At 33.9% G+C, this 25193-nt stretch overlaps 1 protein-coding gene and 3 long non-coding RNA genes across 14 annotated transcripts in view; 1 reads left to right on the top strand and 3 right to left on the bottom strand.

Annotated features, from left to right (window-relative positions):
• Nucleotides 1–5602: 5602 nt before the first annotated feature.
• LOC133303460 (MADS-box transcription factor 23-like) overlaps nucleotides 5603–25193 on the top strand; it is a 27667-nt gene continuing 8076 nt past the window's right edge. For all 3 annotated transcript variants that reach the window (XM_061503371.1, XM_061503368.1, XM_061503370.1), the window contains exons 1-3: nucleotides 5603–5691; nucleotides 6042–6266; nucleotides 22310–22388. In XM_061503371.1, the coding sequence (XP_061359355.1) occupies nucleotides 6085–6266; nucleotides 22310–22388 (261 nt within the window). In that variant the 5' untranslated portion in view covers nucleotides 5603–5691; nucleotides 6042–6084. The remainder of the gene's footprint in view (nucleotides 5692–6041; nucleotides 6267–22309; nucleotides 22389–25193) is intronic.
• Nucleotides 10518–11957, bottom strand: LOC133303462 (uncharacterized). The gene is made up of 5 exons (XR_009750478.1): nucleotides 11840–11957; nucleotides 11423–11730; nucleotides 11226–11341; nucleotides 10934–11138; nucleotides 10518–10843 (listed from the first exon to the last, which is right to left on the bottom strand). It is a non-coding gene; the product is annotated as an uncharacterized LOC133303462 (long non-coding RNA).
• LOC133303463 (uncharacterized) lies at nucleotides 11974–12562 on the bottom strand. The gene is made up of 3 exons (XR_009750479.1): nucleotides 12360–12562; nucleotides 12154–12265; nucleotides 11974–12076 (listed from the first exon to the last, which is right to left on the bottom strand). It is a non-coding gene; the product is annotated as an uncharacterized LOC133303463 (long non-coding RNA).
• Nucleotides 20865–25193, bottom strand: part of LOC133303461 (uncharacterized) — a 22028-nt gene continuing 17699 nt past the window's right edge. The window contains exons 4-6 of one of the 9 annotated variants that reach the window (XR_009750474.1): nucleotides 21778–21841; nucleotides 21506–21671; nucleotides 20866–21353 (exon numbers count right to left, since the gene is read on the bottom strand). This is a non-coding gene — a long non-coding RNA (uncharacterized LOC133303461). Of the gene's footprint in view, nucleotides 21354–21505; nucleotides 21845–25193 lie in introns of all 9 variants that reach the window. The other 8 variants (XR_009750472.1, XR_009750470.1, XR_009750471.1 and 5 more) reach the window with 8 other exon arrangements.

Raw genomic sequence — 25193 nt, 5'->3', positions numbered from 1 at the left:
GCAAGCTTGGTTAGCAGATAAGGACTAATTACCAACCTTTTGTCATATTAATTAAACGCACATCTTGTTTATTGTGTTTCGCTGAAAAAGAAAATCCAATGTTTAGTGAAGTTACTTTCGGTGAGAAAATAGATTACAAAAAACTTTTAGGTTGTAAGAAACTAAGAATAATCCTCCTCAAATAACATACATATATTAATTATGAGGAGTGTTATTCTTACAACTTATTTTTTCACATTTGATTTTTGTCAATCTAATGATTATAATTTATTAGAATTAATAATTAATTAATAAATGTGACTTAATAAATCATAATCATTAAATTAACAAAAATCAACGATAAAAAATAAGTTGTAAGCGAAAAGAAATTAAAAGAATAACACTCCTCAATCCTAATTAATTATTACCAGGCCGATAGCCAAAACTCTATCAAAAGCTCCGTGATGTTACCCCTCGATATACATATGATTTATAAATTGTTGACTAAAAGTTATAAATTCTAATTTAAATATTATTTTTTATCAATATTTATTTTAAAATGGATTTAAAATTTTTTAGGCTCTTTTTTTTTCCTACTATGTGCTAACTTAATTTCACTAAAAAATGAAAGCAATAAAGATCTAAATCATGACTTATTATCATAGAGTCTAATATCATGTAAAACAACTAACTCACATGAAAGTTTAAACTTTTAAACGAAAGCCCATCAATATATAGTTTTATATTTTACTGACAAAACAAATTCTTAAAATTTAAAAATAAAATTATAAAAATTTTCAAAACAAATTTCTAAAATTTTGTGGAAAGTATTTAAATTTTTGTGTGTCAAATTATGTAAGTTTTGAGTTGTAAATATTTTTAATTTTTAATAAAAGTAAAAGCCGATATAAACATATAAAAAGTGACAATTATCTTTTGCTAAGCATGTTTCCGATGCCAAAAGTGCGAAAACACTAGAGTCAGACTCGTGGAGAAGGGCATAGAAATATTAGGTTACCTGAAATAGTTCTTACCAAAGAGAGAGAGAGAGTCTAGGCCTTTGGCAACCCCAAAGTGGGTAAAGGCATGGTCACCAATTCCTTATTTGGAAACCTTAAAGAAACAGAAAAAAAGAGAGTCCCTCTCTTTATGAACCTTCGCTTCTTCCCATTATCCACGTAAAACAGCGACACGTGCCATTTTTCCTTCATCGTACTTGGGATGGCGAGCACTCGGCGAGTTTTTGCAGATTGTTTATTCGTTTTGACACGCATGCCCTTTGCAGATAGGTCCAGTACCAGATATACCTTCGGCTTCCGTTAACAATTGTGGAATGCTAAGATTAAGATTAAACTAACAATTAATTTAAATATTATCCACTACACCAACTAACCAATTATGGCTCTTCACGCTTTATAATGAAAATACATTTAAAGGGTACTTTCTTCACGTGATCTCACCCAAATTATGGAGCCACTTGCATTTCTTTATCTACAATTTGTTAGTCAATTAGTACGGGTCTCCGTGCGCTTCCTTAATCCTAGTCCCACGGGAAAATGCTAGCATAGTACTATTACCCATATAAGGAAATTACACATGCCGTACAATAGTGATAAGTCAATATAAATTCACAGTTTTGAGCTTTTTTTATTTTATTTTAGGAATTTGAACTTATAAAAAGAGTACTCATACAAAAGGATACTCTAACACTCAAAACAATGATTACTACCAAAAGAGTATAGAAAAACTCTTTAACAAGTTTATGTATTAATTCGTACACTATGCAATATATATATATATAATATATATTCCATGCCCAAGCATAAACACTTAAGCTCAAGAAAAGCTTGGATATAACATTATTCACCCAAATACAAGTGCCCTTCCCAAGTAAGAGGGGACGCAATACTTAGAATTTAAATGATCCAACTTGAACGATTGTTATATATAAATATTAGATAGTGCCTATATTTAAGTTATTTAATGTACTGGGATTTTTTTTCTTAACAAAACAATATATATAAATCTTAACTGAAGTCGATTTTTATTTTAATTTCTTACATTTAAATAGAGAGAACGTCCTCTAACCTTAAATTTTGTGTTAGAAAAAAGTTGAAAGAAATACGTTGAGACAATGAATAAATTTGTATAAATTTGTTTTATAGTCATATGTATATTGTATGGGTTTGTTTTTTCTAAAGTTACTTTAGATAACTTTATCTAATGTTAATCGAAACGACGTCGTTTTGGAACGAAAATCATGGTGTTTTTATAATTTTAATTTATTTCAGGGTTATAAGAGTCTTTATCATTCTATTTTTTCAACCCTAAAACGACATCGTTTCGATGAACATTAGATAAAGTTATCTAAAGTAACATTAGATACTTTTTTCCCATATTGTATTCACTATATGTATTATATAAGTTTCTTTGGCACACGTTAAAGTTAACAGTTGCACAAATTATCTACTCTTTTCGGTTTCAAGAGCATCTCTTGGCTAATTCTTTTTTTTTTGGTAAGCTGAGCAGAAGTACCCCAGCACAAAAAAGAATTATAGATCATAAATACTACGAGGTCTACTAATAGACGTTAAGTCAGCATTAAAAAGAAGCTCAATTCTAGGGGAGGGGAGCTAAAACAACACATTTCAAGAGCATCAATATGAAATAGGGGAAGTTTGCCGGCCAGTCTGCATATTGGTTGTCTTCTCTATATGTGTGCCTCAATTGAATTCTTCAATTTTTATCCAACCATGCTTGTATTCGAGATATCATATGAGTTTCGTGGGCTGCATCTCTAGACTTAGTGAGCAATGTGATAGCAGATGTTTAATCACTTTCAAGTATGATGTTCCTCCAACCATGTTCTCACGCCAATTCCAACTTCTCGAGGATACCCCAAAGCTTAGCATTGTTAATGTTAATGTCAAAATCAATATATACAAATACAAATGCTATGTAATAAGAGTTAATTACTCATAAGATATATAATTAAGTCATAAAGTGAATTGATAATTTTATGAAAGAAAAATGTTAACTCATTGAAATAAATCTTTACAAAAATAAAATAAAATGATTTCATCACTAATTTATGATCCCAATTATAATACAGTTTCAATAAATAAACTAGTCATGAATCTTTAACTAATAGTTTAAGTTTTTAAAAGAGTTATTTTTAACATGGTATTTTGTGTAAATGGCGTAATTTGTTAATTAGTTAACACTACTAGAAAAGTTATTATTTTCGACGAAATTTTTTGACGGAAAAAATTTCCGTGGAAATTACTGATGGAATTTTCGACAGAATTCATTTATCGTTGAATTTTTTTACGGAAAATTGATTCCGTCAAAAACTATCGACGAAAAGTTGATTCCGTCGAAATGTTTTCGACGGAAAATGGATTCCGTCGAAAAAGGATGAATAAAATAAATGCAAAAGAAATTAATTTTGTGTAGTTTTTCGACGGACAAAGAATTCCGTCGAAGATTTATGACGGAAAACTAATTCCGTCGAAAACGGATTAATAAAATAAATGGAAAGGAAATTAATTTTGTGAAGTTTTTCGACGGAAAAATAATTTCGTCGAAGATTTTTGACGAAAAATTAATTCCGTCGAAAACGGTTGAATAAAATAAATGTAAAAGAAATTAATATTGTCAAGTTTTTTTTATGGAAAACGAATTCCGTCAAAAATGGGTGAATAAAATAAATGGAAAAGAAATTGATTTTGTGAAGGTTTTCGACGAAAAATTAATTCCGTCGAAAACGGATGAATAAAATAAATGAAAAAGAAATTGATTTTGTGAATGTTTTCGACGGAAAATGAATTCCGTCGAAAACGGGTGAATAAAATAAATGGAAAAGAAATTAATTTTGTGAAGTTTTTCGACGAAAAATTGATTCCGTCGAAGATTTTTGACGGAAAACGAATTCCGTCAAAAATGGGTGAATAAAATAAATGGAAAAGAAATTGATTTTGTGATGCTTTTCGACGGAAAATTGATTCCGTCGAAAACGGATGAATAAAATAAATGGAAAAGAAATTAATTTTGTGAAGTTTTTTGACGAAAAATTAATTCCGTCGAAGATTTTTGACGGAAAACGAATTCCGTCAAAAATGGGTGAATAGAATAAATAGAAAAGAAATTGATTTTGTGAAGCTTTTCGACGAAATATTGTCAATAAAGAAATATAAAATAATAGTATATATATCATCCATTTGTTGTCACTAATTAATATAAATATTTTAATATATAAAATAAGTACTTCAAAAATGTTTTGTTGTACCGTTTACCATTTACTTAGATCAATTAAAATTTAAACGAAATTAATAATAGGATTTATTTTGTTTCTTTTTTTTAGCAATAATAGCATTTATTATGTTCCTTATTATACCAACATCTATATATTTGTTACATATAGGTCACCAAATTTCTTTCTCTAAAATGGTCAAGAATATTAAACGAGTGATAACAATTTAAATATTTTAATAATATTAATTTTCCTTTGTTAACGAGTATATAAATAAAACATAAAATTAAAATAGCTAACACAACAATATTTATTGAAGTATATTAAATTTATTCAAAAATATTAACCCGTATACAAATAGTATGAATAGATTATTAAAAAAATGCAATTATATAGAGTATAAGGATAAGAGAATGATAAAGAATGAAAGGGACAGAGAGTGATTCCTATTCACAAGTGAGGAGGAGGAGGAGACATTTACAGGAAACAAAATAGGAGGTTGGCCGACTGATTTCAAGTGGATTAGTGTCTCTCATTAGATGGAGTTTGAAATTTTGTAAAATGGGTGAAATTGTAGGGTATGTTCTTCTTTGTAATATTTATTTCACAAAAAATAAAGATAATGCTTACAAATAAAAATTTGTACGAGTTTCGAGGGGCGAAATTACAACTATAATTATCTGTATATAAAAAAAATTATGCCTATAACTAAATAAAGGCCTGTAATTTGTCTGTCCCACTTTTTGACATAGATAGTGCCCTTCTCTCACTAGGAGCGAAGTTACAATGGTCCTGGAAAAAAAAAAAAATCTATGAGACTAATGTGAGACGAAGAGAAAAAAAGTTGAAGAGAAAAAAAAAAATTAATACAGATATCAATTTTTAATTAAAAAAACCACAATAATCATGGAGCACATTAAAAAATTCCTGTCACTAGAGTCTAGAGTCAAATTTACATACCAACATAGTATAATTTTATTTATTAACTATTATTATGTCTGTGATAAAGTTTGTAATGTAGTACTGATTAAGGGTTGTAACAGAGAAAAGAAAGATTGGACCGCGTTTGGGCCTCTAGGGGCATATTAGACAATCTACAAAGCACGAGTGCAATTTCTCGGTGCAGTCACCGCGATTATTTGAAAAAAGCGCTATTTCTGAAAATAGGAACAAACTACGATATACGGCATGAGTATTCGTAGTTCCACGCGTCAGCATATCTACGGTGGTCGGCACGAATTTCAAGAAACGAATAAAACAAGCCAATCGCGTCTGAGGAGTCAGAAGCTGATTGGGCCACGTGGTATTCCCCCCCAAAACCGGTAGTGGTTTTGTACGCCCCCGATTAGTGGTTTCACTATTCCAACCAAAAGCCGTTTCACCACTTTCCTTATATGGCTAGCTCATGCTGCTGATGTGAATTCAGTCGCATTTGTCTGTTATAACCATAGCTTTCTCCTGTAAGACTCTCTTTCTCTTTCATCTTTCCATTTTTTTTCTCTCTTGCGTTTTCTCTTTTTCTGCTTTTTTTTTCTTCTGTTTTTTTTCCTTTTCTAGATTCTCTCTGTCTTTCTCGGAAATCAATCCGATTTTTCTTCATCATTTTTGGTCGTTTTCTTCTGCATCCAACAGTATATAATCTAGCAAGGATCGATGCTACTCTCTTCTGTTTTTTTTTTTTTTGGAAACTTCATGCTACTCTCTCTTCGCTCTTCCAGGAGCGTTTTCTTCGGTTTTTTTTTTTTTTTTTCGTTTTTCGCTCTTTTTCTTCTTCGTGAAATTGAAGTTTTGCTTGTTGATCTGTTTGCAGCAAGCTTTGGAAGGATCTGAGAGCTAGGGTTTAATTAGGATATATGGGGAGAGGAAAGATCGTGATAAGGAGGATCGACAATTCAACGAGTAGGCAAGTGACGTTCTCGAAGCGAAGGAATGGTTTGCTGAAGAAGGCGAAGGAGCTTGCGATTTTGTGCGATGCTGAGGTAGGAGTTATGATCTTCTCCAGCACTGGCAAACTCTACGATTTCGCCAGTACCAGGTACTCGATCGCTAAGTTCTTAGATCTTCTTTTTCGATCGATCTGTTTCCTTCCTTTCTCATCTCTCTCGCTTTTAAATTTTTGTGCATCGATGTTGAGTGCTATGTCTGTTGTTTGTTTATAATGGCATTATTACTTTCGTTGCTGAAGATAAGAGTAGCGGTTTAGTTTTCTTATTTGTTCTAGTTATTTTTGGTGGATGTTATAGTATAATGGATAGTAAACTAATACTGCACTTAGTTGTCTTAGACTGAATTCACCAGAAATGCTTCCTTCAAGGATATGAAGAAGTTTTATAACAGTTGCGTTAACTAGATGAAAATTTGAAAAAAGAAGTGTGGGTAGTACATTCTGTTAGTCGCATGAAAAAGGGATATTGGAGTTTGTGAAATTGTGCTTGGCTGAGGGGAAGAATTTAAGTTGAAGAAATTTCGATAATATAACCATGCCAGTTACAGAAGGCAATTTTTATATTTATGGATATTACTGATCTGAAGCGCTGAAGAGACACACATTACTAGCATGCATCTATGTTGTGCTCTAGTAGGTGATCGTGAGATGTTTGTCAGTTGGCGTCATAGCAGTATGACATGGAACTTATTTTGCAGATCATACAGTGTAGTGGAAGTTGAATGAGCTTTGTGCGTTAGTGTATAGGTTTGAGTTCCCTAGGATTCTCCATTCTTGTGTATGTTGAAAAACATTAGGTACTAATTAGGCCTTTTCGGTTTGATATGATTGTTTAGTTTTCTTTTGATGAGGTAATAGTTACGAAGAGAATATGAATGATGCTTCTGTCAAATCAGATACATGCATATTCTTAGAGATTGAAGCCTTGTATAGATCAAAGAAGAACGGCATGAAATCCCAGCCTTAAAAATTGTTATATTTATGATGAAATTAAAAAAATATAAACATAACTTAATAAATATGACAGGTTCAATCAATATTACCTCATGCAGTTCTCTTTTCTTTTCTTTTTCCCGGTAGATTCATGCAGTTCTCTGTATTAGAAATGCAACGAATCTTTATAAAAGTTTTCTTTTAAAAATAAGCTAATCCAAATATGTTATTAAGTATTTTAAAGTAAATTTAGGCTGGTTGATCCGGATTTTCATCTAGTTTGTTTAGTCAAAAAATATAGAATAAGGTAATAGGTGATATATATTAATTTATGTTTTAAAAAATATACTAATGTTAAATTAAAATAAAAATTAATAAAGAATGAAAGAACTTTGATTGCATAAAATTTTATAGACTCAATGTGCGTTTGAATTAATTAATTTTATGTTCAAAATATCTTATAATTAAAATCTTATTGTATTTTTATTTTTCACAAAAGCAATTTTTTTTCTAAATATGAAGCAAATCCAAAAATGTTACATATTGAGAATTTTTAGTCTAAGTACAATTCAATTAATGAAAAATTTAACGTTTATTAAAATATTTAAAAGAGGGAGCGTTCTTTCTTTTTCTTTTTCTTTTTTAAAAAATAAAGAGGAAATGTTCTAAAACTTTATAGGATTGGCCCTGAGGCAGGTAACGATAAATTTTTGCTTAACTTGACCTGCATTATACCTGTAGGGATTAAAACCCGAACTTGCCCTAGCAAAGAAAAATATCATAAACCCCATTCACTCCGCATTGCATTTTAAACATCATAAGTTAAATTTATACAATACAATCAAAAAATTTAAAATTATTGATATCATCTTATATGAACTCACATGCAAAGGCGGGACTTGGGTTGGGTTCAATTCTTTATTGAGATTAATGGCTACCTCGCCCTTGCACGAAAGTGAGGATTCTTCCAATCTATTTTTTTTGGGTTTAATATTTTTACTATAAATAGAAAATTTATCTACTTCACACACATGTAAGTGGATGAACATTATATTTTCTCTTTTCTCTCTTCTCAATATAGGACCCCACACCCACCTTCATGTTTGTGCAAGACATAAAGTTATCTCATCCTTGTAGGAGAAACATTAACAACATATTTTTTTACAAAAATAAAAATGTTTAAAATAATCTTTTAACTAGTTACTAAAAATTAATTAATAGAATTAAGACCTTAGTTAGCTTCTCTCCATTTCTAGTGGAATTGAGTCAGGCATAAGGTAGAACTAAAAAATTGGACATATGTAATATACACGCTTCAAGCCCAAAGGACTCTTGCGTGAAGGAGTGTGTTTGATAGATATAATATAAAAATCATTGACTCATAATATACGTCTTAATCCCATCAAATGCACCTTTAGAGTCCTAGCTGGGAAGTTCTTTACCTTTATGCTAAAACATAGAGGCTAACCCGAACAAGTGTAAAGTTATTCTCGATATGCAAAGCCCCAAAGGTAAAAAGAAATTCAATAACTAATAGGGTGTCTAGCCGCCCTCACACAATTTTTTTGTCAAAGTCTGCATAATGGTCCTTACCTTTCTTTAAGCTCCTTATTAACATCATAGTTCCTTTATCATTTGAAGAAAGCCATTGCATTAGCCCAGTTTAGTGCCATACTAATTAAGTATGAATATATATCTGAGCAAGACAGGATATAATAACAAGAATTATTACTACTAAAGTGTGATAAATTAAAACTGAATTTCCATATAAAAAGCTTTTTGATGTAACTAATATACAATATATCTAAATTTATCAATGTCAGAATGTAGTCATGCATTAATCCCAAGGGGTGGCACAACTGGTAAATGAGTTTTGCCCAAGAAGATTACTGTTAGGGCCAATGGCAAAAATGTTCATGCTCTTCCCCACGAAGGGGCTTAGTCTTATTCAAATTGATAAGAACACCTATGGAAAACCGGAAAAAAATATAGTCATGCTTCTAGTTTATATTCAGAACTACAATTTGGTGCTTCAAATAAGGGAGTTTTAAATTTTGGATCTAATTAATTGATTTAGAATAGTTTTAGAACTCATTTTGTTATTCTTTTGTTTTGAGCTTTTATTTGGAATGAGGACTTGAGATGCGCAACACGTAAATTTATGTTTAGAAAATTTGACAACTTAAGTCTTATCTATGTAGTTATTCTGGTCCAGCCAGATGGCTTTGCCCAACCAACCTATGTGGTCCCTCGACAAGGTCATTATTACTTAGCACATGGAGCGTATGACTCCCTTGTACATGTGTCCTCTCATATCTCTCACACATGTATGGCCTTTTATACTTTAGCGGTCAAGCAGCCTTGACACCTAATAAGGCCTATAGGGTTCGAAGTGGTTATGACATCATGCTTTATGCACTTAGATGGGATCTCCAACACCCTATATAAAGAGATTTACGCTCCCTCTTTCTAGCATCTTCTCCATTTTACTTCCTATTGATGTTATTATGCTTAAATCTCTCCTCAAACCATAAATGTAGCCTAGTTACACCTTCCTCTTTCATCCTCGACTAGTCTAAGTCCAGTACGGTGACTCTCTAGAGCTTTGGTCCATACAATTGTCTGTCCTATCTCCATCAGATCAACATACTTCACCTTTAAAAGAAGAATATTAAATAATAACACTACAGGATGAATAAGGAAAATATTAATTAGTGAACTTGAAAAATCAAACGATACATTAAATTCATGCCACTACTTAAAAATGGGACATTTGCGACGGACAACTTCCATCACAAACTAGCCAAATTCCGTTGCAAATAGGGTTTTCCGATGCTAGTTTTTCGTCACAAGATAGTCGTCAATGACGCCTTTATCACCAATTAAATTTGAGATGATAGTTTTTCAATGGTAACTCCTCCACTTCCGCCTCAAAAAGCAGACATGGAAATAGAGAATTTACATTATTTTCAGTCATAAATGGCGACAAGAAATCAGTCGCAAATTTGTGACTGAATGATGATGATGAACCAATCACAAATATTGCGATGGTATTTTTTGATAATTCAGTCGCAAACTTTACTACGCTTAACAAAATTTCTAGTCACAAGTTTTGCAATAGAATTAATTGAAGATAAAAGTAGAAAATATTGCGACAACACAATTTGATGATGTCTTCACAATTTGCGACGAACTTATAAACATATAGGTCACAAATTGACGAATCAGAAAAAAATTATTTGAAATCCGTTTATTTTCCTACATGTAAACAACAACCATACAACAATAACAACACCCACAAGAAACGAATAAAAAACAACAAGTAACATAAACAATATATTCAATATCCAAGTCTGAATAAAAAAAAATACCAATGTGTATCAACAAAATGAAATAAATATTCCGTAATAATCCTAAACAATACAAAAATATGTATAAACCAAACAAGGATAAAAACAATAACAATTGTAAACAATGTATCAAAAAGTGACGCCTAATCATCACCAGAGGAAGATGAAGAGTCATCTATAAATACTGAAGGCTCTGTAGGTACAGAGGCTCTCCATCCTTCTTCTTCTTCTTCTTCTCTTTCTTTTTCATGAACTTGGAAAACAATTTCTGCATGTCAATCAACATCTTCTTTGTATCCTTTAGTTCGCCATCTAATTGAGATGTCATCTCTTGATGAGAAGCGTTCAATTGTTTCACCAACTCTTGCATTTTATTCATTTCATCTGCAAATACATCATTATAAAGTCAATTATTTTGTACTAAATTTAAATGGATTAGGTGGTTTAAATTTTAAATAATTTTGGGGCCTTTACCTTGAGATATAGCTCTAACCTGGATGGAAGACCGCTTACTACTCTTGTATCGGTTGGCAGATGCTCCTAGCCCGAACACTCTTCCATTCCTATTGAATCCTCCAACAGCCTGAAGGAAAAGGTCGTTATCAGACTGAGAAGAGGCATATGCACCATCTACAGCCGCCTGCGTCGCCCTCTAGTGTTGGAGCTTCTAGTAGGTCTCCTACAAAAAAGAAAACAAATTATGAATAACGATAAAACGGAATAAACGCTCATAATTCAAACAAAAGTGAAGTAATCAATGTCTCACCACTATTTCACCTTATTTGCGGTTAATCCACCGCTTCCCAGCTTGTGACTCTTGGGAATGGGTCCTCTCAAATGCAACCCAATCGAGAGATTTTGGAGGCACATCCCCACTAGTGACTTGCAAATAAAAATGAGCACTATTAATTAGTTGCAAGTGCAAACTGAAGGATACCAAAATAGAAAATAATATATACTTACAATTTTTCTCCTCCAGTGCTCACTGAATGGAATGGAGTCTCCGGCATATAAAGGTGTGGTCAAGTGCATCCTATTCAACTTGTGGTCAAGTGCATCCTATTCAACTTATTCTGCTCAGACTTCCTCCTAAACGCCTTATCTGCGCTCCACTTTTCCTTTAATATTTTCTGAGTTTTAGGATCACACCAGGCTTGATTGCCCTTATTAGTCCTGAATTTATACAATTTATCAGCATACCACTTTGAAGCTCAATGAGCCCAAGCAACAACCAAATCAGAGTGATGCTCGGGCAGCCACCTAAACTTCTCCTGAAAATTGCCAAAATGCAAGCGATTAACGCATAATTTGATACAAGTGATTAATTAATATGCATTTTGATAATAATGAATTAGTAACTAGAAGATGGGCATAACTTACCAAGAATTCCCTCAACCATCCACCCCTGATGTGATCAGGAACCTTTTTCCAAGTACCCTATGGTTGATTGAAATTGTGGAACATGAGGTCCTCAATGAAAGACTTCGTTAGCTTAATTCCCTCAACCATCCACCCCTGATGTGATTAGGAACCTTTTTCCAAGTACCCTATGGTTGATTGAAATTGCAGAACATGAGGTCCTCAATGAAAGACTTAGTTGGCTTCCGTGGCTCCAACCTGATAACAACATTAAATCATAATATTAATGTACAAATAAAGAAGGAAAAAAAGTAATTAGTAACAAAAAAACTTACTTAGTGGTGCCCAGAGGACGCATCCATATCTTCCTTGTCTCAGATCAACTAAACCCCACTGTGGCGGTTCAGCCGAAGTAGCATGTCCGGCGTGGCTTGAAGGGGACGCATCCTACAGAAGGCAAACATGTTATATGTTGTGTTAGTAACGAAAGTTATTAGCAAAACATTAAAATATATCCAATTCAATGAATGTTAGATTTAACCTGCTATGAAAAATCCAGTGGAAAAGGTGGAGTGGAAGGTATGCCACCTCTTGCAGAGTCCGTGGACATAGGTAACAATGAGAGACGTAATGGAGGAAACTCGGGTGATGACCTACGTCCTCTAGCAGAGGTAGATGATGCCCTACCTCATCTAGTGCATCTACCAGAGGACCCACGCTCTTGTTGTTTACCATCACCATAATCACTCTGGCTCGAATCCAACTGTAAAAACTTATAACATAATGTAAAAATGTTCTCTTATAAGAAATATGCAATAACAAATCGTACGTCACTAATATGCAATATCATATAGAAAAAAAGTGCAATGAAATTAATGAAAAATAATCTTGTTATATACAACATGTCATGTATTTAGTATACCAAATCGCAATAAACAATGCACAATTGAATGTAGCCGGATGAATCCTACTCTTGTACTTCTTCTTGCACACCTTCCTCTTCAGTCTCATAATCGTCAAATCCAGGCTTACTATCTGAATAATTCTTTTGTTCCTCATCATCTGATTCCTCATTCTCCACTTGGATAACAATCATCTCTAACTCTGTAGCAAAATCAAAGAGATTGCATGGTATACCATCCTCTACAAGATTTACGAACAATACATCTTCTATATCTGCTTGGAATGGATTAGATGTTTCATTTGATTCTAACTCTTTGGACTCCGGGATAATATTCGAGACTCTGGGTTTGATAACTCCTATCCACCCTTGTTGTGATGTAAGGTATGATGTATGATAAACTTGTTCAGCCTGCTGAGCAAGTATAAATGGGTCATAACCCAGTGTATATCTCGTTGACAGATGGACCTCAATATTTATCCACTCTTGTCCCACGCGGGATGTTATCAAACAAATCACATTTAAACAGAGTCAACTTCTTTTCCCATTTGTAATCCAGCTAAATTCTGACAACTAACTTTATGTGGTAGTCGCCCTCGGCACAGTCGACCCGTCCACCTCGAACACATACACCATAATTGCAACATGGCGTATTTTCATTTGCTTCAACAATTGCAAACTTATACCCGTTGATGACGTATTTTCTGAACTGGGTGATAGATCTTGCAGCTCCTGAAGATAAACCCCACACAACACCATGTGCAGTTGACAACTTTTCCACGAAGAAGTCTTGTAACCATTTCAAAAACTGAGAGGAAATGAACTGATCAAGTTCGGAATATGACTATGAAGGATTTCTTCATCGGAATATGACCATGAAGGATTTCTTGATCGCAACTTCTTGGAGAAGTAATTGTAAAAAAAATAATTAAGGCAACAACTTATAAACCATGCACAGCTGCAACATACAAATTATACTAAAAATAAATTATGTCTTACTCTATGTACGGAGCAGCCTCTGAATAGTTGTTTAGAATGTATCACTTCGCTACTTGTTTATCGCTTCCTTATTCAAGTCAACACATCTTGACAACTTGCATACACAATCATCTGGGAGTTTAAGATCTTTAACCTATCGCACAATTCTAATTTTGGGTATTTGTTCAATGTGTATGACTCTAACATACAAATTATACTAAAAATAAATGATGTCTTACTTTATGTACAGAGTAGCCTCTGAATAGTTGTTTAGAATGTATCACTGCGCTACTTGTTTATCGCTTCCTTATTGAAGTCAACACATCTTGACAACTTGGATACACAATCATCTGGGAGTTTAAGATCTTTAACCTATCGCACAATTCTAACTTTAGGTTTAGAAATATGACCCGTGGTGGACTGAACCAAAAGCAATGCAGGTCTTTTCCAAATCCCTGTATGTCCAATCCTGCGTTTGCAGTGTTCTTCATCTTGCCTTTGGTGTCTATCACAATATACAGAATTAATGAGAAAAAAGAAATATGCTTCATCCCTGACGCTTCGAGGTGTGAGTACTTTAATTCAATGTTAGAGGAGTGCAAAGTTATTGATCTTAGTTATTCAGACTCTCCCTTCACTGGCAAGGTCCCAAATAGGGCCATCTAGACAGGGTATTTAAAAGGCTTGACATAATAGTTGCTAGTACAATATGGCGTATGGAGTACAATAATGTAAAAGTAACATACTTGCCCAGAATCCACTCAGACCATAATCCAGTCTTATTCTCGCTATTTGAGGACAAGCTCGAAGGTATTAAAAGGTCATTCAGTTTCTTAGCAGCATGGTAGGACCACCTAGAGTTTAAACAACTAGTATTGTCCAAGTGGGATACTACTCTTGACTTTCCCTATATGCTCCACCGATTAGTCCCCCTCTGAAGAGTTAGAATAAACAGGTGTTTGGTAATATACATAGAAGGAAGGAAAGACTCACAAAAGGCTGTAATTAATCCAGAACCAGAAGATCCACAATGATGCCACCTGGTTACATATACAAGAAGAAAGATGTCAACAACAACTTGCAAAGGTGTTGGATGAAAAGGAAAAACTATAGTTTCAGAAGTCTTGTCAGTAGTGGATAAGAAATGGGGGTCAAAATTCTAAATATTACCATATGAGTATGATCATCAGGAGAAAATCCAACAAAAAATTTCTAGGCTACTCTATGAGTCCAACCACTGAATCATGAATACGGATGACTTGAAGCAGTTAGTGTGTAATTTTTATCAAAAGCTTTTCAAAGAAGAGATCCCAGACAGAAGGTGGTTGCAGTCTGAGAACTTATGGCCATAGTTGACCTAATAAGATAAGATTACCCTGGACAAATGTCCATCGCAACAGGATATTCAGCAAGTAGTGTTTGGAATAGGCCCTTTCAAGGTGCCGGGTATTGATGGCTTTTCAACTTTCTTTTTCAACAGAATTGGCATATGATGAAAGACCAGGTAATCAAGCTTAATTGTGATGTTTGGAATTACCCTGAACTCATTGCTACCATTAGTTCAACTCTCTTGGTTATTATTCCAAAACTGCCTGCCATATATCCCAATTCAGACCAATATCTCTTTGCGCTATCCTCTATAAAATAATCAATAAGCTCCTCGTCCAAAGGTTTAAGCCTATTATGGTATCTATGATCTTCCTATGCAAGCCAATTTTGTACCTCGACGACATATACAAGACAACATAATTGTTGTGTGGGAGCTTATTCATTCTATGCACCGGATGAGGGGAAAAAACATTTCTGGTAGTGAAAGTGGACCTCAAAAAAGCCTATGATAGACTTAATTGGAAGTTTATTTACCAGATTCTAAAAGAAATGCAACTTCGTGTATAGTTGGTAGACATCATAATGCAAGCAATATCATCTACCAAAATCAGCATATTGTGGAATGGTAATGTGACAAAGGAGTTCCAGTCATCCCAAGGAATTCAGCAAGAAGACCCCCTACCCTTTTATCTTCTTGTGATGGTAATGGAGAAACTGACCCACATTATTACCATAGTTGTCAATCAAGAGTAATGGAAACCTATTCAGGTAGGAAGATGTGGACCCAATATATTTCATCTTATGTTTGCAGCTTATGCTATTTGCAGAGGCCAATGTTGAGCAAATCCATATAATATTGAAGTTCCTAGAATTGTTTGGGGAAATATCTGGTCTAAAAGTTAGTGCGCAAAAAACCAATATTTTCTTCTCTAAGAATACTCTAGAATAAGTCATGAAAGATATAGTTAGTGCTAGTGGTTTTAAGCAAGTCAGGGATATGGGTCGATATTTGGGAGCCTTGGTGCATCAGGGATGGGCAACAAAGGACACATATAGTGTTATGGTTAAGAGAATGAGAGAAAGACTCTCAGGGTGGCAGTCAAAGTGCTTGTCATATGTAGGTAGAATCACCCTATCTCAATCAGTGTTAGCTTTGATTCCATACTATAAGATGCAATGTGATAAAATCCTGACTTTCGTGTGCATAGAAATGGAAAAAATTCAAAGGAAAATCATTTTGGGGAAGGGGGGGTTACAAACAACCAAAACCATATTCACCTTGTTAGATGATAAACGATTACAAAGCCAAAAATGAAAAGAGGTTTGAGTCTAAAGAAACTTAAGCTCAAGAATAACGCTTTCTTGGCTAAGTTGGCCTTATTGATTTACTCTCAACCTCAGGACTTATGGGTTCAAATACTGCACGCAAAATATGCCCCTCGAGGTAATGGAGCTGATTTGTTTTAGATAAGACCAGGTGCTTCCAAATTCTAGAAATACACGTATTTAGCTTGAAAAAGAATGGAGGAATGCCTAATGTGGGAAATAGGGGATGGTTCCACGATCCAATTTTGGAAGGACAAATAGGTTAGCAACTCCTTGAGGATAATGGACCATAGCTCTCACCCAATCCCTTGGGAAGTTCTAGTAAGATGGTTAATGAGTATATGGATGCTCACAGTAATTGGAGAGTAAAGGAGTTGAGGAACTGACTTTCTATAGATACAATACAAGTTATTAAAAGCGTCTTACCCCATAATCCTAGTGATGGTGATGATCGGCTGGCATGGATATGCCTTACCATCCTCGGTTATCTATTAAAGGAATTTATGAAGCTTTCTCTCGGAATCGGGTGGACTATGTAAGGTCACTAACTCTATGGAGGACAATTTGGAAATGGAAGGTTCCTCAACGGATAAGACTATTCCCCTAGAAAGTAGCACATGACAGATTACAAACAAAGAGTAGATTGCATAAAATGCAACTTGGGGATATGATTTTCCTGATTTGCAAGTAGGGTGAAGAGGACATCCTTCACTTGTTGTGAAATTTCCCGTTAATTAGGAACGTTTGGGACCAACTGCTACCACATGGGTAATGGCCCTATTTTTTCAGTGTTGATTAACATAATTGGTTAACCGAGAATATCAGGCAGATGGAAACCTTCCTTGGCATTCAATATTTGGGTGACGTGTTGGCTTGCATGGAATTGGAGGAATGCATTAAGGCACGATACGGGTGTTGTGGCAAGCATGTATAACATTGAAGCAATAAGACACAAAGCTATAAAGTTGCACAAAGCTTTCTTAGATGATGACAACATCAACATTCAGAGGACTATGTTAATATTTCAATCTAATGGTCCCCATTGGAAGAGGGATGTATAAATCTTAACACCAATGAGGCCTCGCAAGGAAGTCTAGGGTTGGCGACATGTGGAGGTTTTTTTTACAACTTAAGGGTCAATGGGTTAATGCCTTTTCATACCATGTTGGCGACTGTAATGCACTGACAGCACTGTGGGGTATGTTAAAGGGATTGCAACTAGCGTGGGAAGGAGGATGTAGAAAGCTAATTTTAGAAAGTGATTCAGCATGTGCTATCAATTTGTTCGCCACACATGTGATACAACCCGTGAGTCTCAGTTGGTGACTCGTATATTGGCAAGGCTCTCTAAATAGTGAACTGTTCGACTTATGCACACTTATAAGAAAGGAAGCACATGTGCAAATTGGTTGGCTAATTTCTCATTGGATAAGGTAAACCAGGAGGATTTTGAGACCTTTAAAACCCTCCCATGACATTTATTGGTTGTATTTCTCTGATTTGGTTTCTATTTGTAGCTTTAGACGTAATTTGATGTTTTGATTTGTTGTGTGCAGTTTTTTCCCATTACCTTACCAAATAATAATACTAAAAATCAATCGATAGTTGGAGACAAATCACAACAATATCTACTTAATGAACTCATTTAAGCAATAAATCATTTTCTTTCTGAGCACTTTAATGAACAGGAACATTGTCTTAGATCCTTGGACCTTTCCAAAACAAACCACCAATAAAACTTGGTTTTTTCTTAAGGAACTTCATTACCCAAGTCGAAAAGTCACATAGAGATCCACGACTTCCAAGACCTTTGCCTGAAAAACTTAAGCAAAATGTTTTTTTTCATAAAAAATAGATTACAGGCTTAGTTTCAGGCTTATGTTTCTGCAAAAAATTTAGTTGTGGGTCATCCGTAGTATAATTTGCCTCTCAAAAGGAGTATATACTGTTAGAAAACATAATTACTAATCCTAGGAAATCATTAAACTCACACGGTCGATAAAATAGAAAACAATAAAATACGCGAAAGAAAAAAATACTATAATATCATAAGTTTAAATAAAAACAATTCTATTATTCAAAAAAGAAAAATAGATTTAATATTGCGGGAGGGGGGGGGGGACAACACCAACCTAGATAGGGCCAAGAGTCAGTATTACGCTGGACAATTTATGCTTATTTATGAATAAATCTATAGTGCAACCGATATACTGAAGATTTGGTACAACTGCTATTCATATTGTGATACGTAAACAAAAAATATCACCTCATCTGAAAAAAAGAAAAAAATTAAATGACAGCTGAACAAATGATGTGATATTTTTTTATTCAAATGTCATAATATAAATGACAATTACACTTAATCTTCGATGCATTGGTTGTACTAAAGATTTATTCCTTATTTACGAAGAGTCAACATTCTTGCCCCACCCTGTAGGCCTTCGAATGGATTAGTTTAGGTTTAAACTATACATCTTAGTCTAAAGATAACTAGGGGATGTTAGAGAAATCAAGGAAATGAACATTGCTCAAAGACATCGATATCAACAACACCTTTATCCCAAATTAATTGGGGTCAGTGGTAGATGAACCCAAATAAAAAATACGAAAGGAATTGAAAAAGATAGAAAAAATACAAATACAAATGAAAATAAATAAATAAAAAATAGTAATAATATATATATATATATATATATATATATATATATATATAAGTGATAAAATAAAGGGAAAAGAAGAAGATGGGGGAGATGAAGAGGAAAAAAAACTAAAAAAGGATCATCTGGAACATAAGAATAACAACGGGTCTAACACTCCACCATGCTTATAGCTTTTCTCCATTTCGTTCTAAGGCACACTGTCCGCCAATCTATATCCAAATCCATTAAGTCTTGCTTTACTACCTTCCCCCAAGTAAGTTTCGATCTACCTCTACCTTTCTTTGTGTTGAGCTCTTGGTAACAAATTTTTGTTCTTACGGAGCATCCAGGGGCCTTCTCATTACGTGCACAAACCACCTCAATCTATGTTCTCTCATCTTTTCAGCCACCGGTAGTACTCCTACCTTTCGTCGAATATCTTCATTTCTCATCTTATCCATCCTCGTATAACCACACATCCACTTAACATCCTCATCTTTGTTACTCCCATTTTATGCTCATGTTGCCTATGTGCTGGCCAACATTTAACTCTATATAACATTGCAGTCACACAAAAACTCATATGCACTACGTCATTTCATTTATCCTGCTCTGATTCTATGATTTACATCCTCATCAATCTTTTCACCTTTTTGCAAAATAAATCCCAGGTATCTATCACACAAAAACTCATATGCACTACGTCATTTCATTTACCCTACTCTGATTCTATGATTTACATCCTCATCAATCTCTCCACCTTTTTGCAAAATGAATCCCAGGTATCTAAAAACATCTTTCTTGGGTACCTATTGACCAAGTAAATGCACGGGATCTTGGTCTTCATTTCTTGCCAGAGAAAACTCACACTTCAAATACTCAGTCTTGCTCCGACTTAACGTGAATCCTTTAGATTCCAATGTGTTTCTCTACAATTCAAGTTTTCTATTAACATTGCTAAAAGACAATTTAGAAAAATGACTAGAATAATAATAAGCCTAAAGAGCTGGTTGAAATGTCACATGACTAAAGAAAAGAGACTTTGTTGGCAAGCAATTATATATAACAAGAATAAGAATTTTTCCAAGTTCATCAAATATAACATTTAAAATTTTAAAATCACATGAAAACTTAAGAGACCCAAAAATTAAAATTGAGGTTGGTGTACATCATGGAGATAAGGACATCGTTACAATAGAGATTTAGATTTTAGATAACTCGATAGTTGAATAATGTTGAGATAGGTCACAAAGGATGGTATCGGTGTAGTACCATATTGAAATTGTAGAGATTTAAGTAAGGAAGGAAGAAAAAAAAAAAAAAAAAACTGAAACATAAAATTGGTATTGATTTGATATGCTATGATGTAATACAGAACATAAAATATTAATCCTAATTTATATTAATATTAAACTTTGAAACCTAACTAAATAAAAAAGAATCATAAAATATAAAAAAATTAATCTTGACGGATCATTTACGTTTCTCTACACATTCTAAAATACAATTAAAATATAACCCTACCTTATGTCACACACTATACAAAAAGTTTTTAACTTGTCACCTGTTACTTGTGTTCTTAGAAGTTGAAACTATAGAATGTTATCAAAAAAAAAAAAAACTATAGATAGTAGAGGTACCTAACAAGTCTTTCAATTATATGAGAGTAATGTTAATTTTTAAGATTGTGATTAATCGTGCAACTAGAATAAATTTATGTTCTAGGTTTTCATGGGATAAGGCTCCCTGAGTGTGGGTTTTATATTTGTTCAAAGGTAGATTTTGTTCCCAATACCTACTGCTTGAATAGGAACAGGTAGGATAGCAATTTAGGAGGGGCATAGCAAAATCACAATCCAGCGTTGTCAAGCCTGCGTTATATATAACCTTCAAATGACTCAACCCAGGAAAAATTCATGGTTCTTTACTTCGTTTACGAATCCAAACATTTCCTTATGGCTAATAAGAAACTGTTCATTATCCTTAGTAATACACATTATGTCGATGTACACTTTTGAGTTGCAAGAGTTACATGCCTTAAGCTTGTACGTACCATTAATACAAATAATTGATTTTAGCTTTATCTAGGCGACATTATAAGGAAATAATATTTTATAATTCACCAGCCAAGCTTCTCTCTTTAAAATTTTGGAGGGGGGCCTTTCTTACTGTTATTTATCCCAAACTCCGTTCCTTCTACCAAACTATTTCACACACTTCCGGATTACTCATCACTCCAGATCTTTAAATGTGCTTGTTTTCCACTGCTCACATCATACAACAGCCACATATCAATCCTAATTCTCACATCAGTCACCTTCATTATTTGAAAGAAGGGACTGAAGCATTGAGAATTTGAAACCTGAGGAATCAAATTTATAAAATTAGTCTGGATTAGACTAAATAATGTGCATATCTTTAATGTTATAATAATCTTTCTAAAAGTAACATCTGAATATGATTTCTTATCAAGGATATACGGTCAAAGAAAGTAGATGAGAACTATTCCTGAACCTGTTAATATGTTTGTGTAGTAATGCCAACAGCTCCACCAACAACCAATCATCACGTGGCTCAGCACTAATATTTCTTCCCTATATTCCCTTCAACTTATGCAACAAATGCAAAAATCACCCCTTCATGCTGGCATTATAATGAATTGCACCATCAGTGCACATGGCTGCATCAAAATCCCTTTGCCCACCGTAAGGACAAAAATAAAGATCCAGGGATCTTACAACCATAGCTTTAAAAATTACATTCTGTTTACCCAAAAAAAAAATTACCTTCAAAGCAAAGCATCTTGTAAGACATCCATCACACTTCTTAATTAGAGCTAGTCCAATAGTCCTGCTAAATAGCACAAACCAATACATTGCCAATTTGAACTTAGTCATTCCGATAGAATGATTGCAGCTTACAAAACTTATGGATAAGGTAAAATCACTTCAGGGTTCCAAATGATTGACATACGCATACAGTAGTCATGAATAACATTCCAGGCTAGCTAAAGTGATGAACATCACTTACATTTTAGTCCCCTTTTCCCCGAGAAAAAGAGGAGAGATAAATTTTGAAGTTACACAAATATAACTATTGGATATAATTAATACGTCAACTAAAGCATCTATCCCCAAACCTGATATTCCTGAGAGATGTGAGCCTGCTTGTTACTTGATAAAAGTTTCAGAAGATTATTATGAGATATACATATTTTGTATCCGAATATGCATAGCTTGATCCTAATTCTTTTATTGAATGTTCACAGTCAACATAGCACATATCTGATGCAATTGAATTTTGAATGACTTTTTCCAGCATGAAATCAGTAATTGATCGATACAACAAAACAAAAGAAGAACTTAATCAACTTGGGAGTTCAGCCACTGAAATTAAGGTATTTATAAATATCTTACATCAATATTTGCAAGTGAGTTTAAAATCAACATATGAATTTTTAACAGAGAAATATTATATTATGCATCAAACATTAGTAACATCTCAATGGGAATAAAGGAAGCTAAAAAATATGAATTATAACAGTTCTATCCTCAAGTTTCCCAGATTCTACCTTTTTTTGGGTAATCAAAGAATGACACTTGTCATGTTCAAGAAAAAAGTTATTTTTTTTTGGGGCGACAGTACAAAAATAAGCAAACCAATTTGGAGGACTTCCTCCCAGCCATTCTTTTCCTGAGTTCAGGATTCAGTAAATCATGACAAAACCTCGATGGCTAGAAGCAACAGATTATTCCAATGTATGAACACCTACTTGAAACAAAAAATCTAGCGTCTAGAGTGTATGATGAAACAAAAGCGGGAACTTAACAGGACCTCTAAGTTCTTGATTGGCTTGACCATATATGCCAACACAGATTAAAGGCTTTATCTGTCTGCCCTACGGAACACCCATGTTCATAACAAAACATGGTGTCAGTTAAGCACCATGAAATAAATAGTATTACTCAAAAGGAGACTAAAAAAAAAATTTAAATTTTAATGACTTCCCCTTTTCATCTCGGACAAAACTCCACAACCAAAGGCACATTTGGGAAGCGTAAAATGGAAAACGAATACCAACAGGAGTTGGGTGGATAGAAGCACTTTACTAGAAAGGCTTAGATTCGATTCCCTCTGCGAGCAATTCCCATTGATAGGAGATATATAACTACAAGCCCTACCTAAAGCTTATGGAATATTTGATTATTAGTTCATAGAGATCAAGCTGCAATAACAGGAGTCATCCACTGTCTTACAGTTAAGATCCTAGTTGTTCCTAGTTTAGAAGCAAGCTGTAATTCAATTATCATCCGCAATGGCATGATTAAGGAACCTTATATTTGCATTTGCAGGAGGTGGAAAAGGCATGCATAATCAAAAATACACAAGCTAGGAATAGAAGATGCAAAGATTCAAAAAGAATTCCGTTAAAAGATAGTTCGTTTATCTTGACAAATAGGTTCCAAGAATGTCAGAGTATCAGGGAGGAGGGATAGATTGAAAAGATGACTTGTCAAAGGATGACCAGGAAACTTGGAGAGTAAAATCTCCTAGCTCCATATCTGTGGGATACAACGTTACTGCTGATACAGAGCAATCCAATCTGGTGTCAAGGGAGTTCTTTTCTATACAGTAGAACAATGTTTCTTAATCCCAGGATCCACTCTGAAAATTAAGTTCCCTATGGAAGAACAAGAACTGAATTGGGTTGAAGGAAGCATGGTTCTCTTAACAAGGTTCAATCAATTAATCGCTGGTAAGAACCCTCCATTCTATTCCAGTAATATTTGTAGGTTTAAGAACATTAAGATGTGGGGAAGAGGGAGTAGAGAATGGAATCCATCCTCTCATGTCAAATGAACTAATGTGAAATGAACTCCGCCATTCGTACACAAGTCAAAGGTGAGAGAAAGAAAGCATTAAGATAGAAAATGAGGAAATGATAACGGTTGATTTATTTATGGACGACAAATATCGTTTCACATGAGGTCATGTGACATGTGAAGATCCATTCATGTAGAGAATACATCAGTTGCAAAATTCTTTTGCAGTATGTTTTTTTTTACCAAGCTCTTCTACCACAGAAAAGTCTAAAATGGATGCCTGTAAGCTCGTAATCATGCACCACAATGTACCAAAATATATTACCGATTGAACATGGGTGTGATAAATATGTGGTGTATTAAAACCCAATTAAAACCCAAAACACACATTTTTATTTCTGGCAGTTAATGTTCAACTCCACATACAATTGGGGATATGAACGAAGTCTACTTTTAACTATAAATAAATAAATGTCCTACATATTTATCTGATAAATATTTACTGCAGAGAGCTGGTCTAGCATGTTACTATTACTCTTATTTTGATTGACAAAGAAGATATTTTTTAAGAATGAGAAAAGGGATACTAAAAGGAAGGAGGGAAGGTATACTCCTTAGATTCAAATAAAGAAAAACATCTCACAAAGAAACAAAACATACCAATGAGGCATGCTCTATATAAACTTCTTCTGCTAGATTATAATGGAGAGAAACATTTAAAATATCTAGCTGATGAACAAGCTCATGATGAATTGCAGCCATAGATAAAAATAGGCGAATAAAAGCCATTTTTGCCAAAGGCAAGACTATATTCTCATAATTGGAACAAAAAATCTAAATATACCCTTTAGCCACTAGACAAACCTTTAGATGGCCAATCTTGCCATCAGTGGTAACCTTACCGGCAAAAATCCAGCCAACAACAAGCTTCCAAGAAGGAAGAGAAACCAATTCCCAAGTACTAGAGCTCTAAAGTGCATTCATCTCATCAATCATAATAGTTTATAAGGTGCCAACGAACTTCATCCCAAGTACCCAACAGACTTCAAGAACTTCATAAGTTGCCAATTTAAATGGTAGTTCTTGTTGCTCCATGCATATTTTATATTTTGTATCATTTAACTAAGGGTAATACTTTTCTTATTTTCTTATGCTGCATAAGAAAAGTATTATCTTCTATACTCACATTTTTCAAATGGGTCCCACAAGAATTTTTTTCTCACCGCCAACTCTTTTCTCTCTCTTATTTATTGTTTGGGTAGAAGATAATACTTTTCTTATACAACATAAGAAAAGTTTTACCCTTTAACTAATTAATTACGAGAGAACCTAAAAGTTATCTTAAATGCTTATTCTAATAAAACCATATCTAGTTATTC

The sequence above is a fragment of the Gastrolobium bilobum genome, unplaced genomic scaffold (assembly GCF_033153095.1).
Source record: "Gastrolobium bilobum isolate Gb01-03AN ecotype WA unplaced genomic scaffold, APGP_CSIRO_Gbil_v1 utg7546, whole genome shotgun sequence".
Classification (NCBI taxonomy): Eukaryota; Viridiplantae; Streptophyta; class Magnoliopsida; order Fabales; family Fabaceae; genus Gastrolobium; species Gastrolobium bilobum.
This window is presented reverse-complemented; position numbering and strand designations above follow the sequence as displayed.